At 49.8% G+C, this 18190-nt stretch overlaps 9 protein-coding genes across 9 annotated transcripts; 4 read left to right on the plus strand and 5 right to left on the minus strand.

Annotated features, from left to right (window-relative positions):
• Positions 1 to 126: 126 nt before the first annotated feature.
• On the minus strand, positions 127 to 1288 carry Asppvi_001595 (glycoside hydrolase family 43 protein; the record flags this gene model as incomplete). The annotated part of the gene is made up of 4 exons (XM_043297889.1): positions 127 to 624; positions 674 to 705; positions 756 to 912; positions 959 to 1288. 4 exons carry the CDS (start codon positions 1286 to 1288, stop codon positions 127 to 129), a joined length of 1017 nt encoding a protein of 338 aa, XP_043153824.1.
• Positions 1289 to 2737: 1449 nt separating this feature from the next.
• On the plus strand, positions 2738 to 4864 carry Asppvi_001596 (beta-N-acetylhexosaminidase; the record flags this gene model as incomplete). The annotated part of the gene is made up of 1 exon (XM_043297890.1): positions 2738 to 4864. The coding sequence occupies one exon, from the start codon at positions 2738 to 2740 to the stop codon at positions 4862 to 4864; it is 2127 nt and encodes a 708-aa protein (XP_043153825.1).
• Positions 4865 to 5375: 511 nt separating this feature from the next.
• Positions 5376 to 6236, plus strand: Asppvi_001597 (DUF3632 domain-containing protein; the record flags this gene model as incomplete). Its single annotated transcript, XM_043297891.1, has 1 exon — positions 5376 to 6236. The coding sequence occupies one exon, from the start codon at positions 5376 to 5378 to the stop codon at positions 6234 to 6236; it is 861 nt and encodes a 286-aa protein (XP_043153826.1).
• A 563-nt stretch (positions 6237 to 6799) lies between these two features.
• Positions 6800 to 7952, plus strand: Asppvi_001598 (SGNH/GDSL hydrolase family protein; the record flags this gene model as incomplete). The annotated part of the gene is made up of 3 exons (XM_043297892.1): positions 6800 to 6991; positions 7037 to 7666; positions 7719 to 7952. The coding sequence occupies 3 exons, from the start codon at positions 6800 to 6802 to the stop codon at positions 7950 to 7952; spliced, it is 1056 nt and encodes a 351-aa protein (XP_043153827.1).
• Positions 7953 to 8438: 486 nt separating this feature from the next.
• Asppvi_001599 (uncharacterized protein) lies at positions 8439 to 9144 on the plus strand (the record flags this gene model as incomplete). The annotated part of the gene is made up of 2 exons (XM_043297893.1): positions 8439 to 9032; positions 9085 to 9144. 2 exons carry the CDS (start codon positions 8439 to 8441, stop codon positions 9142 to 9144), a joined length of 654 nt encoding a protein of 217 aa, XP_043153828.1.
• Positions 9145 to 11947: 2803 nt separating this feature from the next.
• Asppvi_001600 (SGNH/GDSL hydrolase family protein) lies at positions 11948 to 13632 on the minus strand (the record flags this gene model as incomplete). Its single annotated transcript, XM_043297894.1, has 11 exons — positions 11948 to 12250; positions 12299 to 12535; positions 12579 to 12635; positions 12680 to 12773; positions 12819 to 12901; positions 12954 to 12976; positions 13025 to 13149; positions 13195 to 13247; positions 13295 to 13331; positions 13378 to 13384; positions 13431 to 13632. The coding sequence occupies 11 exons, from the start codon at positions 13630 to 13632 to the stop codon at positions 11948 to 11950; spliced, it is 1221 nt and encodes a 406-aa protein (XP_043153829.1).
• Positions 13633 to 14197: 565 nt separating this feature from the next.
• Positions 14198 to 14767, minus strand: Asppvi_001601 (uncharacterized protein; the record flags this gene model as incomplete). Its single annotated transcript, XM_043297895.1, has 1 exon — positions 14198 to 14767. The coding sequence occupies one exon, from the start codon at positions 14765 to 14767 to the stop codon at positions 14198 to 14200; it is 570 nt and encodes a 189-aa protein (XP_043153830.1).
• Positions 14768 to 15013: 246 nt separating this feature from the next.
• Asppvi_001602 (glutathione S-transferase family protein) lies at positions 15014 to 15779 on the minus strand (the record flags this gene model as incomplete). Its single annotated transcript, XM_043297896.1, has 2 exons — positions 15014 to 15574; positions 15627 to 15779. The coding sequence occupies 2 exons, from the start codon at positions 15777 to 15779 to the stop codon at positions 15014 to 15016; spliced, it is 714 nt and encodes a 237-aa protein (XP_043153831.1).
• Positions 15780 to 16620: 841 nt separating this feature from the next.
• On the minus strand, positions 16621 to 16848 carry Asppvi_001603 (uncharacterized protein; the record flags this gene model as incomplete). Its single annotated transcript, XM_043297897.1, has 1 exon — positions 16621 to 16848. The coding sequence occupies one exon, from the start codon at positions 16846 to 16848 to the stop codon at positions 16621 to 16623; it is 228 nt and encodes a 75-aa protein (XP_043153832.1).
• Positions 16849 to 18190: the final 1342 nt, after the last annotated feature.

Below are 18190 nucleotides of genomic sequence, written 5' to 3' on the forward strand. Positions count from 1 at the left end.
AGGCGACTACACATGTTCGCCCCATTTCGTCATTGAGGACTTTGAGCTAAATATATATCTCTGCAACCTTCTGCCAACATCATTCACAAACTGAAGCCTTCTTCATCTCTCAGCCTGGCTACTAAACTAGAGGGCTGCCAATGCATCATACTGCTTCTGAGTCACGGACAGCACCGACCCATGTCTCAATTGTCCCAGGTTATAGCCCGAAACAGGCGTAAACGTTCCCGATGTCACATCCGTCGACACCCACGGCGACAAACCGGTGACGCTGCCCACTTTGTCGCAAACCAGATACGCCTTGCCAGGTTGCACGTTGTCCCAGAAGGGATATGGGCCCTCGAAGTGGGTGCTGTCCTTGATGGTGCCCGAGGGGCTGACCCAGTCACCGAACAGGCCGTTGCGGCTTACTTCGACCACAGGGCCGGAAACCTTGCCGCTGACGTAGAAGCGGACGAAGGTGTTGTCGTCGACGCGGAGAATGCTGAGGTCGATTATTGAGCTCGTCTTGTGGTCGATGTAGGTCTGCGGCTTGGTGAAGGTCTTGAAGTCAGTGGTGTGAGCGTAGCGGATGATCTCCGTGGTGGTGGCATTGCCGGTGTGGTTGGGATCATCTGCTGCGTACTGTATCTGGTCAGTCTGCTGATCAGGCTGTACCTCTGGGAATACCTACAAATTTGGATGCCCAGTGCACCAGATATTTTCCTGTACGCTATCAGTCATGCTCAATTGACGAGGTGTACACTGCGACATACCGGCTTTCGAATCCCAGATTGCATCCGGCGCCCAGACCATGCCGGCTGTCGCATCCTCGACCGTCACAAGTCGCTCGTCAGTCCAATGGATCAGATCTCTGCTCTCCCAGACGAAGATGGCCCGCGATCCAGTCCGAGTCGCTTTATCCCAGGTAGTCTGGCACTGTCAGTATCTCCTGACGCCTACAGGTAGGGAGACAAACAGTGTCAATATCCAGATCCGTTCCGATCAGATAGTACTTTCCCTTGTCATGGCCTACGCCCTCAATGATCGAGACGTCCCGGACGGCCTTTGTGCCCAGGGTCGGGGAGACGATGGGCTTCCCACCGTTGATCGTGGTGAAGTCGAGTGGATTACTATTGTTACTCAAGGCGAGGTAGACGCTCTCGTCCTCCGTCTTCCAGTAGAAATCGAGATAGCCCACTTTAGGCGGGTCGGCTTTTTGGAGATCGAGAGGGAGAGGTTGGGGAAGCGCCATGATAGGGGTGAGGAGGGCAAGGATCCCCGCGCAGATCGTCGTGAGGCTCTTCATCTTGTTAGTTATGAAGCTTTTGCAATCGAGCTCAGTGTGATTGTACCTCTGGCTTTTATATAGTCGTTCATATACTATGGTATCGGGTCAGTTTCCCCGGTGGTTCATCTACGTATCCACACTACGATGCCAGCCTGACGATGCCCAGACTTTTCAACAGGATATGCAGCAATCGGATAATTTATAGCAGACATCGCATTTTGCCAAGCCGAGCAACAAACAGCAGAGTAAGACAAACAATATCCGACTTCCCCGATTCCGTAACAATCCCCACTAAAAGACGAGCTCCGGCGGAGGATCGTCGCAATATACCCCGCATTAATGGAATAGAGCAGCCAGGCAACGCGGATGATTCAACCGAAGACCGGAGAATCATCGGAATATGACCTTTTGAAGGAACTGGTATACGCAAATTACGCCACATTTATCATTATGGGTATCTGCCCCCGCCGCCCCTTACTCCATCACTGGCAGTTCCGCCATATGCAACTTGGCGCTTCCATAGGGAACATGGTCAATTTCCTCCAGCTTGCCTTGGCGTGCCCGGTTACCTTTGCGGGGTGGATTTGGTGCATATCCGTTTTTTAGCTCCCACTGGATCTCGCAGACTGTTGCCGTGATGGACGTGGGGGCTCCTAGAGTCAGAACCGTCGCGTCGGCTAACCAGCAGAAATAAACGGAGAGTGTTACTTACGCTCATTGTTGGTATTCGCGTCGCGTTGATTGGGAGTCGCGAATGCTAGCTGACCGACAGCAAGCGTGGAGAGCAGACATATCTGTCGCGCTAGGGTAAGAAGATGAATTTCGAATGCTCCCCTTGGATGAGACGTTTTCTGGAGTATTGATCGAGAACTGAATTAAAAGACTAATGAGCCATAACTGCAGAGCCTCGGTACTGGGATGTGGTAGATGTCCTTGTTGGAAATGCACCAACAATCCAGGTGAACTGAAATAGCACACTGAGAACAGTCCAGTATTATTGACATCGCAATATACATCGTCCTTCGATGTTCTTCTGTAGAAAAGCTGACCTACAACTATCCATGGAACAGAGACCAGTGAGTGAAGGATATAATCGTCTTAATCAACATATCCATTTTACAATTCGTAGGTAAACTATGCCAATTTCCATGTCCCTGCTAGGGAAATACAATAATAGATAACTGCTCCTAGGAAGGTAAAGCATCAATATGGCCAGTCTCGGGACTGTACTAGAATGCCGTGCGGGGAATAAAGGTACACAATAAACCCCACGCTAAGATGATACTACAACAATCCTCAAGGTGACAAGTGTGATATCTATCAGATTATCAATCAATGATAGGGTAACAATGGGATTGTTGATCCCCAGAAATGCAGGGAGCCGATGTAACCTCGACAACCACAGCAATGCAACCCTTGCTTGTATATAGTCCGTGCAGGTCAGCCATATGCTCAGGGACAGTAAATATGTATCTAAATATCATCCTATGTTTCAGTTTAGTGACTGCTGCACTGCAGACACTTCCCCCAGTGTATCAAACAGGCTTAGGGCCAATATCGGGGTTTGATGTTCGCTCAGTGGAGAGGATCATCTATATCAAGGCTGATTTTGCCTCTCATCGGGACGAAAATGGCTTGACGCTGATTCCTCCATCTGCGCTGGAATTCGCAACGACATTTATGCATGATCTGCAGGAAGTGACGGCCAGCCGGTGGACACTCCGCCAGGTCCATGAATTCAGCGCAAAGCAAGGGATCTTTCTTGACGGACTTGGCACAGACTGCAACTTGACCTACGAAAATGGCACGCCGACAGAAGAAGGATATGAAATGGAGATTCACTCGCAGCGGGTCATTATCCGTGGATCTGGGGCGAGGGGGATGTGGTGGGGAACGCGGACACTGCTGCAGGAGTTGATCATCGCTGACGGGAAACCGCTTCAGAGTGGTCGCATTGTGGACGCACCCTCGGTTCCAACGCGAGGATATATGCTCGATGCAGGCCGGAAGTGGTACTCGCCTGCTCTTCTTAAGGATCTGTGCACGTACGCCTCGTTTTTCAAGATGTCCGAGTTTCACTATCACACTAGTGACAACTACCCCCTCAATCGAGGGCATAACGAGACATGGAGCGAAGTGTACGCCCAGTTTTCGCTGCACCCTGAGAGCCCTGACCTCCATGGAATCGTGCAGAGGCCGAACGAGACTCTATCCCGAGCGGATTATGAAGAGCTGGAGCATCATTGTGCGCAACGGGGAGTTACTGTTATTCCTGAGATTGAAGCGCCAGGTCATTGCCTATTTCTCACCAAATGGAAGCCAGAACTTGCGCTGAAGAAGAAGGATCTGCTGAATCTTTCTCATCCTGAGGCGGTGCCTCTCGTCAAGTCTGTCTGGGCTGAATTCCTGCCGTGGTTCCACACAAAGGAAGTACATATCGGGGCGGATGAGTATGACTCGACATTGGCGGATGATTACATCAATTTTGTCAATGAGATGGCACAGTTCATCCAGAACGAGTCAGGAAAAAAGATTCGCATATGGGGCACTTCTGAGCCATCGCATACCCTTTCTATATCCAGTGATGTGATCATTCAACATTGGCAATACGGACAATCGGATCCTGTCAGTCTGGCAAATGATGGGTACACGATCATCAATTCGGAGGATCGCTGGGCATACATGTCTTTGAAAAATGACCACATGCCCATCCTTCCGGCCCCGTATCCATACCTGTTCAATAACTCCCGCGTGTTGAACTTCGCCGACATCGACGGATGGCAATGGACCCCGGCGCTCTTCAACCCATTCAACGTCACAGAGCAACCGGACAAACAGGCGGTCCAGGGCGCAATTCTAGCTGCATGGAATGACAACGGACCGGACGCGACGACACAGCTCGAGGCCTTCTACGCCATGCGCAACGGGATCCCCATTGTCGCATCTCGAGCATGGACGGGCGATCGAGGTCCTCGACTAGAAGAATCCAGCTTGTATTTGTCTGCCAACTTGCTTACCGCCCGCGCGGTTGGCCAGAATCTCGACAGGAGATTTATAGGTCGTACCAATCACAAGACGGATTCGCTTTTGAGCTGGACGTCCGACAAGCAATCGGAGGAAAGAGTCCGCCTTGGGTACGGCAGCAAGGGAATGAATTATACACTGGAGCTTGACGTCGTGGGGCCATTCGTGCTGTCATCCGAGGACTGTTCTCTGAGTTTATCCGCATCTGGTACTTTGGCCTTCACATCGGACGGATGGGAGTACCCGCTTCGGTCTGTAGCCGAAGACGCTGGATTCGACCCGGGGTATCCGGGTCGGATCTGGACAAACGAGACGTCATCCACTCATAAACCAGTCAAAATCCCTCTCCACAGTCAGATCATCATTCGCACAGATGTCATTGGAGGGAGCAGAGTCTGGGTGGATGGGAACTTTGTCGGGAGATTCGAAGTCTTTGTCTTTGGGGGGAAGAATCAACTGTTTTCATGGAGCCAGATGGCCTTTGTGGCGCCATTGGACTGGATCAAAGGTGGAATACATGGACTGAGGATTGCTGAATATGATGGCAATCATAATGTACAGGATGACTAACGAGCATTTATGATGCAGTATCTATTTCACCGTATGCTTAATGAAGAAGCCTGGATCTTAAACCTCATAAATCTGCATGAGATACAAGACTAATCCTTGTCTTCCGAACTCTCAGGCAACGGAGACGTCCACATATACCTTCGTAGGCCTTTCAAGAAGGTTATGAGTGAAGGATTCTTTGCCCTTGTAACACAAGACAGCCCTCATCTATAGCGATACTCTGATGCTTCTACAGATAGTGGTAAATCGCCTGCGGAGCATCGAAACACAATGTAAAAACACAAATTGCCCTGCGATACCCTCTGTCGATCCGCTTATTCCTGTTTCTTGCACCCCTGTCTGGATAGTCCGCACCTAAGTCGTCGGCCAGATTTACTTCAGCCTTGGTTTTTGTCATCGAAATCCCTCCATCTGCCCGCAAATAAATATAAACGCCGACTATAGGACAGACAGGAATTCGCCATAGACAAGTTTCTTTTCATCCAGCCCCTCTCACTCTCAAATGAACACCATGTTAACTCACCTACAACTACCCACCCTCACAAACGAAGGCAGCGATTACGATCTCGAACCCCACCTCGCAGTCCTGCACGATCTCTTCGCAGGCAAAATTCACTCCCCAGCAGCCGCCGCCAAACTAGCATCTGCCGCCTTAGCACTCGACGCCTCCCTCGAGGCCCAACTGGGCCAACCCTGGCATCTGTTGCTTAAGATTGCATGCAAGAACCCAGAACACCAGGATAAACTCGTTGATATTCTCGTGGATATGTCCCATCTCCCGGACGTTACAAGGCCCGGTGACCATGGACAAGATGAGCCGTTGATTGTCCACAGGAAGCAAGTGTGGAAGGACCTGCCGATGCTGGACTGGGAGATTCGGCGTCACTGGGATTACTCGATTCCGGCCCCAGGCACCAAGCAACCGGAGGAGAGAGAAGCCGCAATTTCAAGGACGGTGAATGTGAATCGCTTTCTCGCCCTTCTCGTCGCAACCGAGGAGCCTATTTTCGAGTGGGGTTCGTTGTTTGCACTCGCCACGCTCCGGATTGCGCTTGAAACGCCATGGAAACATATGGCGCCGGAGGATCCCTTGGCGGCATGGATTCCTGCTGCGGCAGCGTGGATTGAGGTTCTAGGTGCGGAGATCTATGAATGGGATGAGGAATATGAGTCCGGGCGCCTGATTGGTGCTCCAGGTAGTGGAGGGCCGTTGTGGAAAGGGAAGCACGGCCTTTGTAAGGAGAGGTGGAAGCTTTGGAGGGATAGATTTGGCGAGGCTGCAAGGAAGGAAGATGAATCTGAGCATGTCAGGAGGGTTGCAGGGGAGGCGGAGCTGATGATGAAAGAGATTGAAACTGGGCATGTGGAGTAGGTATTATACGTAGGCACTTTTCAGTCAATTTCCGCCATACTATGGGTTAGGTTGATGAAATGCCATCAAACTACTCTAGTCAGGCCCATCAGATATCCCCACAAAGAACAAACAGGCCCTGTGCTGCCCCGAGATGCGTGTGAACGCAAAGATATCCGGGAGGCACGTAACTGGGCTGTGGTGGTAATTCTAGATGCTCGAGGGGCTATGAGGCTATACAGTAAAATCTCTCTATAGCGAGAAAAAACCTATGTTGAAGTTAATTTTCCGCCAGACTAACAAGAAATCTCCCATTATGATTTATAAGTATGCCTTGGACTATACAATCCTATTTATCCACGTATTTATCCAGGCCGGTCCACAATCCCCGCATCTCCGCAATTCTAACCCCGGGGATCATTCGTCACGGGAGATATCTTTTCTTCAATCATTCTTGATCATGACTGACTCCTCTCTGCCCGGACGAACGGATAATCCCTGTCTCTTTCGGGCAATGTTTATAAGCAGCCAATGTTCCCCGCAGCCCGAGATGCAAGCAAGCAAAAGCTGCGCTGAAATCCATCATGCATCAATCGCACTTACTTCTAGGGCTCATTCTTGCAATCGAAGCAGCTTCTGCTCACCCTCGATCATGGGGACCAAGGAAGTTCACCAGTCTTGTTTCCTTTGGCGATAGCTATACCGACCAATCGCGGCTGAACTACTTTGGCTCTCACAACGGGTCAGCTCCCCCGGTTGGCTGGGAGCAGCCAGACGTACGTTCCTGTGTCCCAATGAATGAATTTCGCTGAAAAGCGTAGAACAACAACACCGCATCAGGCGGCTATGTCTGGGGCCATTATGTCTCGCAATACGCCGATGTAAACCTGTACAACTACGCCGTCAGCGGCGCCGTGTGCTCCAACGACATAACCCCACGCACATTCACCTACATCAATGCCTTTTTTCCTTCCGTTCTCGAATACGAAGTGCCCGCCTTCCTGGCTGACAGCAAGTATAAAGTCTCGGGAAAGAAGTTCCTCAACATCCCGCCCCAGGAAACGGTGTACTCGATCTGGATCGGCACCAACGACTTAGGCAACTACGCCTTTATCACTGACTCCCAGGTCAAGAATAAGACCATCCCGGACTATATTAACTGCGTGTACTCCGTTCTAGACCAAGTCTATGCAAACGGCGGCAGATACTTCGTACTTATGAACCTGGCGCCCCTGCAGCTGGCACCCCTGTACGCGACGCCGGAGAACGGTGGCGTGGGGGCCAACCGCTACTGGCCGGACAAGCCAGATAATCTGACCTTGATCAGTTATCGGATGTGGGAACAGGTTGCGACTGCGAATGATGTGTTCAAGTACCAGACGCCGTATGAGGTTCTGGCAGCCAGGAGGTATCCCGGAGCAAGGTTTGCGGTGATGGACATGTATGGATTGGTATGTTGCGTCTTGTCTTGGACACTGGCTCTGGATGATACTGATTTGGCAGCTCTCCGAGGTGTATTACAATCCCACAAAGTATCTCAACGGCAGTGCACCGGCGAATGTGACTGGGTTCAACAATCACTGCACGCTTAGTGGAGGGGAGTGCACCCGGCTTCCCAGTCCGGATTCTTTCATGTGGTTTGATGAGTTGCATCCGTCGCAGCGAACGGACCAAATTATCGCCGAGGAGTTTGTCAAGGTTGTCAGCGGAGACAGTAAATGGGCTACCTATTGGTGATCCTGCATGTGAACTCGTAGTACTGCTATGTCGAATATGCCTTGGGTTAAGGATATGTCTTTGGCTTGAACAAAGGTATTACACATTTGAAGTGGACATAAATCCCCGTTCAGGGTTACATACTGAAGTTACCTCAAGCTCAAACTAACGCTATGGCTGAAACACGTTCTTCCCACTATCGGCATTTTCTGTAAGAATTAGCCCTATATAGTTCCAAGCCACCTCCTGAATGTCATCTTGACAGCTGCGATTGTTCCTGGCTCTAATCGTCAGCAACTGCCGAACCGACCAATCAATGGACCAGACTAACCAACAGTTGCAATCTCCCCAGCCGTTAGGAGGTATAAGGCGTCCTCCGACTCTGCCTTGCTCACGGCACTTCTAAGTCGACAATCGCGTTACTCATGGAACTTCTAGTTAACAATACACTTAGAAGAATGGCCATGCCCGGCCGCTCGACTGACATGTCCTCACCTGGATTTCACCATGTCCAATGCCCTCCCCGAAGTCCAACCACCGCCTTATCCTATAGCCATCCGACCAGAAAGCATCACCCGACATGAAGTGATAGTGACTGTGACCAACCGCCCGGAACCATGGCACTCGCTCGACTACTCCATCGACCACGCCGGAACCGAACTCTTCACCGTCCGCGGCCAGCCCTGGAAGATCAGCCAGCCACGCATGTTCCACGACCGCTCGGGACTCCCACTATTCGAGCTCCGGTGCCACTGGTACGACTCCTCATCGCTGTGTCTCCGGCTCCCCGGCGGGGAGCAGTGTATCCTCGAAGCCAAGCTGCGGGTTGCGATGAACGCGCCCAGGGCGGTTGTCACGTTCCAGAATGCTGCGCAGCAGCCAAGGGTAATTGGACCAGCTGCGCAAGGCGAAGAGATTGTGTTGGAAGTGCATGCTCAGGACCTGTATAATATCCTCCAGGTGGTGGTTGTTCAGAATCGCAACGTGGCCTACATCCGTCGGATAACGGATCCGAGTGTCATCGCCGAGGGACAACGGCCGCCGTTCCGCTTTAGGCCAAAGTGGACGGTTCGAGTTGCGGAGGGGGTGGATCTATCGCTGGTTAGTCGATCTTCAGTTCAGCCTGGACTTCGCTTTAATCTGACGGTCGTAGATAGCGGTTGTTGTGGTCATTGTTGGCCAACGAGCCGGATTGGATGTAGGGGACGGTTGATGGGCATATTGAAGGGGTGGTATCTTCAGTCAAGGCAGTTTGTATGTGAGTCGGCCAATTATGAAAGGCCTCTCATATGTTATTTCACGATAATACTCGAGTAGAATGTTGAATATCTGATCCTTAGAGGTCAAACGGGCTCCTGGGGTAGAAGCCATACAAGTAAGAAGGCCCACTTCATGTGCGGAACTTCGTGCACGAGTAAACAACAATTACTGTATTTATGAGCAATTCCAAATACAATTGCTCGACGTCAATTCAGATCGAGACGAGTTGTTGATTGGCGGGCTTGCTCCATCTGGCGGATAAAGCTATCGAAACAATGGGCACTTGGGACTCAACTGCCTCTTCTACAAATAATAATGAGCGGAGAGCTACATCTATCAGAACTAGGTAGATGGTTCATTTATTCTTCGCCTGGACAGTTCATCAGCTTCACCTGCATGGCTGATTAGGGGCATGCGGTCGCCAGCCAATGAGCAATCATTCTCAAGGACCAGTGAGATAGGTCGATCATAGAGCCATGCGCATGGATGTCTTAGTTCCTTGCCTAATAAGATACATAGCTCTTAATTCCTTCCTCTCAAAAATCGTGTCTTCACATGTTGGATTATGCATGATCCGAAAGTCTTTTAGCAGGTTCACTTTGGACGCCTGATGTTGCGATCAATGCATACCAATAGCTGGATCTGATTTCTACTGTAATAGCTATCCAGCACGAGCTTCATAGACACCATAATTGGGCTAGAACAGATCAACACGCATTGGAAGCGACAGATGCACGGGCTCCCTCGACTCTTGGGTAATTGTAAGCCCATGCTTATAGCCATGGTTGATGAGCCCGGATTTCTTCCTCTATTGACAGATGGACCTTGATCTGCTGCCCGATATCTGGTCTATCTGTCATCGACTCTCTTCCTTCGGGCTCATTGTTTATAAGGCCGAATGTTCCATCTGACGCTCACTTAGAACTTCAAGTACAGCATTTTTATATTTATGCGGAACCCTTAATCTGAAGCTTTGATATAGTAGGCTCCAGGTCTCCTAAAGTTCAACTATGTTTGACAGCTCTCACCGAACGGCAGGCAGTGACATATCTCACCTCCCACCATTTTTCCCCAGAGGGCATCTCATGATGCAAGAAAATAACCAGTCTTCAAAGGTACTGTGATCACTCGGCTTCGTGAATACAGCCTTGACATACTCCACAGGAGACAAATACTACTGCGGCGACTGTGCCAAACGGAAAGCCAGGCTCGGAGGACCCGATCCATCAAGCAAAAGAACGATATAGACATGCACTCCATTCACTGATCAACCTTATCGCTCATGGAGACAGTGACAGTATCAACCAGCTTTTGGAGTTTCTACGGAAGCAAGAGACCGTCCATGAGGCTGTGCAAGAGGTGTTGCAGTTGAAGTTTCTTCCGAAGTAGTCGTTGCATTGCCGGTCATTCTAGCTTCTCTACATCATGATCGCGATTCCTCTGGGGAACGGAAAATTTTTCCTTGGGAAGACAATTGACCGCGTATTTTGGAGTGGCTATTGTGGAAAAAGTTGGGTTGGACCTTGATAGCATATGTGAAAACACGATGTGTGATGCATCATTTTCAGCGCGTTGGATGTCCAGAACGGGAAATTGATCGATCACATCAGTTGGTGCTCTCGGAGTAGTCCCCATTGGCTGGAAGCCCTTTCCATCTATTAGAATGCGAGCTGCTTGTTGATGCTCATGCGGTGGCTGTCGTCTGTGCTGTGCTCTTGCAGCGTTATTGAAATAAACATTAGTTGCTTCACCACTAAAGTCTATTCTGCTTCATCAGCACCACGACGATATTGTGGGTGCACCGCCATCTCAGCAACCGAAACCCTACCTGGCTAGACCCAAGTTGTCGGAAAAAGGACTGTGCTCTAGCTTTGCAGCAGGTAAGAGCATCAGCTATCCAATGATGGCCGAGATGCAGCCTCTGCGCACCGAGATCTCTTGGGGAAGCATCACACGCACATCAGCCACATACTTCCCTACCGACGAAAAAGAGTGCAGACTCCTCGAAGGACAGTGGCCTTCAAGCTGTGTGAAGTAAGGGCCGATTGCGTGCTCAACCTGGCTAACAATTCGCGGAGATCAGCCCATTAGCCTAAGCTTAGGCACCTCGACAACAAACGAGGCAACTTCATCTCATTAATACCATTCGAGATCGTCCGGCAATTCAGACCATACAGGTGCCCAACTTACTACGCAGTAATGCTATCTAGAGGATGTGCAGGTATTCATTGAGCAGGATATTGTGCGAGGTCAATGGGAGAAGAGGACTGAGCAGATAGAGGCCCCCTGAAAGCCGCGACTTCGACACGAAGACCGAATACCAATCAATTACTATAATTACTCGTATTCTGTGTCTGCAACGCCATGGCCACCCCAGAGGCCTATGCATCCCTCGTGAGCTTAACTTCAACGGTGTGCACGAGGCACGGTGCCACTGTGAGGAGGTTGAGGGACAGCTCGATTTCCCAACTATGCAAGGATGTGGTAGACTATTTTTTGGTTTCTTGGCATGCTATATATCCCTGACTGAGTTATAGTTGAATGATTCCTAATCTGGTTTCCATGGATAAGGATAGGGTGGGATTTTCTGTCCTAGGTCACTAAGTAGAACGGCCAATGAACATGCAGCTCATCATCTCTAGAGCGCGGAGCGGTTGTCGAACTGTGCCCCCTGCGACAGACTTGTGTCACCAATGGACCTGGTGAAAGGAATCCAGAGGATGATGCGTCCAGAGTTCCTACTCTAACCGCTACTACTAGTAATTCGCCTGATCATTCCAGTACAACGTCCCATGATGCACCTCAGGCCCAGTAGCCCCAAACTCCCAGCCAAACTTCAACTTCACCCACTGCATCAAATGCGCGGCAATCTTCAGATGTCCAACATCCGTGGGATGCCACTGCGGCGCAATATCGTTGTGCTGCAGGATCCCCGTCGTGTCGAAATAATGGATGAACCCTTGCTCCTCGTAATGCTGGTAAACTCGCTTGATTTCATCCACCCATATAGGGCCCTGCACATATGTATCCCCCGAGGCTCCGAAACCACCCCACAGCGACTGCCATCATTAGCATGGTACCGTACTTTCTTTGTTGAGGAGACTCACCATAAGAATGACATTGGCCTTGGGCCAGATCTTGTGGATGTTGCCCACAAGAGTGACATAGTCGTTGTAGTAGTCTGTGCTTGAGACATTGTTCACCTGGTTGTTGTCGTTTGTGCCAATGTTGATGACCACTAGATCGGCTGGGCGTTGAGCTGCAAAGTTCCACTTGGGTGGATTGTCTCCGTAGATCTCGTGTGCGCGCCAGGATGTGTCGGAGGTGCGGTACCATTGGTAGGTCTGGTGGTCAGTCTGGAAGACGACAACGGAAGCCCTGGCTTACCTGACCGCGGGGATTTCCCCAGCAATTCTGGTCGTGGAGGCAGATACCGGGATAGGCCTTTGCGGTTAGCTGGTATGTAACAGTTGTAGAAGACAACGTACAGTAATGGAGTATTCTACGTTTCCGAGTCCTGCTGCGAAGTCATACGCCCAGGAGGACAGTCCTTCATATGTAGCGAAGTCGCCGGAGCTCAGTCTGGAGAGATCAGTATGTGGGAGATTCTGGATCATCTGCACCTACGAGTCTCCGATGATCTCCACCATCTTCGGGTACTCGGGGGTCCTGGAGATCTTTGCATCCGCCGCGACGGATACACCGGCCAGCTGGATTGTGCTTGTTGTCAGTGAATTCCTCTGTATACGGAGCAGGGGAAACGTATCCATAGGCCCAGTTTGTTACTACCAGAGTTAGCGAGATCGTATATGAGAGTTCCGTAAGTGCCTTACCTCTCAGCTCAAAGGTCTTTGCGTTGCCGGCATTAGTGAGATTAAGCCCCGTCGTAGTAGGGCCAATGAATTGATATGTGGCATTGGCAGTGACATTGGAGAATTGCCAGTCCTGGCCACCCAGTCTGCAACAAGTTAGCCTTGCATTGCGACCTGGCATCCGGAAATACCTGTATGCCACGAGGACTCCTTGACTGGTGTATTGACCAAAGGACAAGGCGAGCTATCCTGTCAGCCTTCGTCGTCTCTTTCCATGGAAGTTCTTCGTACCTTTTCACCAGTGAATGCAAGCTTGAATCCAGGAGCTCTAGAAAATGTGAATTATAGTCAATTGTAGCGACTGCTATACATACGACCACCCTATTCATATCAGTGCTTTCTCTTTATGCTGTTTTGCTGTACTCACAAGAAATATACTTGTCGTCCCATCTCCCCTTGTAAGAAATCTCCTTTGTACTAGGCTTGTAGGTATTCCAAGTCTTTTTGTCCAGTGTAATAACCTCGGCTTGCCCCGGATACGGGTTCAGGCGCGCCTGCCCATTCTCAACAATTGTTCCAGATGCAGTAAACACCCAAGTGAAGAACAAAAGGAATGCAATAGCTCGCATTTTGACAGTCCACGATTCTCAACGTACTGAATTAGGTTCAACCCGTTCTACGTAGCATCTCTTTTTCTAATATATATATATATATATATACCCATACATAGTTCCCCGCTCTCTAAATATACAACGGCGGGGCAGCCTGCCTCAAAGTACCATTTCATCTTCAGACCAATATGAGATCGACCAGAGCTAAGCACATAATTGGCGGCTGAATTATTTCCTGCAGATACTGAGGGGTATAGGTAGTATACATTGAGTGTCACTGGGAATTCAGCCTGAACTGTGCAGCGGCATTCTTCTCCGTGCTCGATTGGGAAGAACCCCGTTCTGCCGGTCTGCATATGTCAGCTACCAGCAGAAATACTTCATTTGCGGTCTTTTAATATCAGGAGGAGGCGCAATCGTTAGTGTCAGTCTGCACACTTCTTCATTGTTGAACTGGCCACCACGTCATCGAGTGCCTCGACCTTCTATGCCTCAGGCTCAACCGTCGGAATCCCTTCCTGAATCGCTACTGTAGCCAGGAATGATGAATGAATCCGACACATAAGAGGCGATGAACACCAGATTACAACCATCTGAGACGGACACGCCACTGAAACGGATCAAGGTTGATGGTCTTCTTCGGATCCTCATCCCAGTCCACCTTAAGCCCTTCTTCTCGTAGCGTTGCAGCGATTTTCCTGCCGATATTCACCACACTCCCGTCCGTAGTCTTCCCTTTGAAAATTCCATATCGAAGAAATAGCCCCGCGCCCTTGACTGCTGCCTCTGTATCCTGCTGATGGAAGAAGCAGTACCCAATGTGTGATTCATCTGCCTCCCCGCCTATCTCGGCATTCCCGCAGCTTCCACAGCAGGTAAAATTCATGCGACAGATGATGTGATCCTCATCTTCTAGACGGGAGAAAGCGTCTTCGAGCTTTTCAACGTCGGTCGGTTCATCGGACCATGTGGCCTCTTCTTCTAGTTGCTGGTCCCAGAGTGATTGAATGAGTTGTTGGACGACGGCTGTGCCGTGCTCGGGAAGTTCGTAGATCTCGATGAGCTGTTCAAGGATTTCTTCCTGGGAGTAGAGGCCGGTGAGGACCCGTACACGGGCGTCTTGTGTGATATCGTTGATATTGGACTCGTTCATGATGAAGACTGACCCCTGAGCATCAACAGTGGATGGGTGTTTGGTCTTGGATAAATTTGCATTGGTTTATTTTTAGACCGAATACGAGGTCCCACCGTGGCTTTTCATGTGCCTCAATTGGAATAGAGTAAGTCGGATTTACGGAAACCGATAAGGGCTTCAGAAGTTTTGTTGACGACAGGCACAGCAAGAACAAGTCATATCATAATAGGCCGTTATTCAGGTACTCATGTACACACAGGTTGATCATTTCTTAGCCAGCGACGCAACCTTCTTCTTCGTCAGCTCCACAACCTTCTTCTCGTCCCAGATGTAGTTGACGCTGTCCTGCTGGACCGTGGCCTTGGCCCATTTCGCAAACGCCGGAGTTCTCTTCTCCAACAGCTCAGGCAAATCCTCCCTCAACAGTCCATACTCAGGCTTATGGAGCGAGAGCAACCGCAACAGGAACGAACCAGTAAGCACCTCCGCCAGTGTTAACTTCTCGCTCCCGCCGAAGAACGGACCGGATCCCGTCTGCGAGGCCAGAATAGGTTCGATCTCCTTCTCGATCGCCGCGACGAGAGCCTCGCCCGCTGCAGCGCGGTCCTTGTCGCTTGTGGCACGGTGAGAAGCCAAGAGCTGCGGCTGGACCTTGCTGAAGAAAGTATCGACGAAGAAGGCGATGCGGGCGCGCTGCAGGGCTCCTTCGACGCTGTTGGAGGGGAGAACGAGGTGGGATGGATGCGCGTCGGCGAGGAACTGGGCGACGATGGCCGACTCGGTGATGATGGTGCCATTGTAGGAGATGGCGGGGACGAGGCCGCGCTGTGGCTGTTAGAGTGGGCGGTGACTGTCACGGAGAGCGAAGGGGTCCTACCGGGTTGATCTCAAGATACCATGGCTCTCGGGGTGTGTTCAGATCGATGATGACCTCTTCGTAGTTAAGGCCGAGCTCCTTAAGGGCGATATGGGCTCTGTGGGCCCAGGGACATTGGTGGTTGGTATAGAGGGTGATTTTTGGAGCGGACATGTTGCTGATCTGTGTTCGTGGATGTTGAGATTGTTGACAACCACAGAGTGTGCGTCTTGCTTGATTTATAGAGGAAGCACGACAATTGATTTGATTTATAAGCTTGTGGGATTTGCCTATGGTGAGGGGAAATGACGATACATACCAGCGGAAGGCGTGGGAAGTGTGGAGAATTATGCCATTGCTTATCAATAAATGCCCCGCTTAATCTTATTGCCGGCACATTCATCAACAATCAGCAGAAAAAGCCACAATGAGCCTGTGCGCATGGTCGGACATACTATAGAAGGTCAGCTTGGAAGCACCGGAGCTTGCAGTGACGGAGAATGGTGTTCAAACCTACAGAGTCTCGGTATAGTAGATGACGACCCGGAAGGAGGCAGCTTCGAGTAGATTAGAGTACCATCCACTGCAGTTCTTGCAGTAAAATTCCATATGAACAACATGAAGACCAGATGCGAGTCGGTTCATGCGACAAGAGCCTTGCAGAGATCCCTGCTAATGTCAGGGTCCTGTCTCAGTAAGCTTATTATGTCACGTCTCCACATGCGTCTGAGCGTCACAGGCCTGCTACATAGAAATCATTCAAGAGACCACAATTAGACTCATAATTAGTTATATTATATCAAATTTCAAAAATCTATATCCATAGAACCACCAATACCTTCGCCGTGGACTATGTAAGCCCTCATGGTACTTCGAGCAGCAACAAATTATATATATATATATCACATTTCATACCACCCTCCTGACATTATATTGTTTTCAGATAGCGCCGGCGCAATCGAAGCCATAAATTTCCGTAAATCATGCACGTTCATACCCTCTGCGAAGGCACAAATCACCGAAGGGCCAGGTACTGAGCGACAGCCTCGTGGTGAACGGCTGCAGCGGTGTAGTCTTTAGCTGGCGACTTCTTGCTTGGAAGCTTGGGATCTGAAGGCGCCTTCTCGGCAGCCTTCAGCTTCAATGACTTTGTGAACATGCCCTTGAGAGTCGACGTTGAGGACGTTGTGTGGGTTGAGGCGTTGTCAACGGTGGTGGTGGACTTGAAGGACTTGGGCGACATTGCGACGCAGTTATGATCTCTGAGGACTTGGGTGGTTTGTATTTTGGATTTGTTTCGATTGATAGTGCTCAGATGTAAAGGTCTGCTTTGGTAGTGGCCGCGCAATTTATTGATGGACAGTGTTTTTATGATATTGTTGTTTCGCTTTCGAGAGCTCAAGGTAGGCAACTGAGAGGATCACGATTGGATTGAGATGATGTTTGTATGATGATTGATGTAGATGCTTGGTAGAAGATAGATTGTAACAGAGATCTCTGGCTCTTTATATACATCTTTCTTCCTTGAGGCAGTGTATCGATATCACTCATCTCCATAGATGACAAACTCTCCAAATATGACAAACGCAAAGAATGACGCAACTCAAGCCTAGACACAATGTTTGAATAATAGGCAGAATCACCTGCAAATGCTGCAAACCAGCCATAATGGAGTCATCGGTGCCTCAGTCTGGCATAGTTCCTCGTATCTGGTCCACTGCTGCTGCTGGTAGCTCGATGCCCAGCCTTCAAAGGGCGGGTCAAGGGCTTGTCAAGGGCGTCAAGGGTCATCCGCGAATGGTCGATGATCTACGAAGATTTTCCTAGATCGGTGAAGGTGACTCAGGCTGCCAGGTGAGTTAAAATACGAGGATTATTATTAAGCGCAAGGTTCTAGTTAACTTGGCATGTGAAGTTTGTGTGGCTTCGTCGCTCGTATACAGTTAATAATCTTGGCGGGCTTCATCAAAGTATGGTTTCGCGCATCTTTGGATCTCTTTGGATGTCGACATGGGCTTATTAATAGCTCTTGAATAGCCAGTTTACCTAAGAAGAAAAAATCAAATTACTTCAAACTAACCAGGAGATCTTTCTTTGGAGCGTCAATGTTGGTAAGCAACTCCAGACTCCATGTGTCTATCCCCCATATCCACTTGGCAGTCCATGACTCAATATTCGGCACCAGTCCGAGAATATTTGCTACCCTCACTTCGTCGATATTTCCATATTAGAAATATTCGGCGAATACGATCTATCCGACCTGCCCAATAAGCTCATCAATCGAAAGCCTCAAGCATCCTAGCATGCGTGTTCTTCGACAGCGATTTCGGAAGCTGTTGAGTTAAATTTGCCAAGAATTACAATGATTGCGCCTTGTGCTTACACGCCGGTTTTTATAGATAAGTAGCAGCCTGCTTGCGTAGACGCCATAGTCACATTGACTACATCTGTTATTGGCAGAGTTGCCTCATAGACAATGAAACAAGGCGGTGCATGTGGTTTGCTAGCGTTCAAATTCCGCAATCATTGCATAGGATCAAAAATGTCCTTGAGAGAGGAGTTGATTAGCACGAAAAGTCTCGGTC

This window comes from Aspergillus pseudoviridinutans, assembly GCF_018340605.1.
Source record: "Aspergillus pseudoviridinutans IFM 55266 DNA, scaffold_1, whole genome shotgun sequence".
In the NCBI taxonomy this organism is placed as follows: domain Eukaryota; kingdom Fungi; phylum Ascomycota; class Eurotiomycetes; order Eurotiales; family Aspergillaceae; genus Aspergillus; species Aspergillus pseudoviridinutans.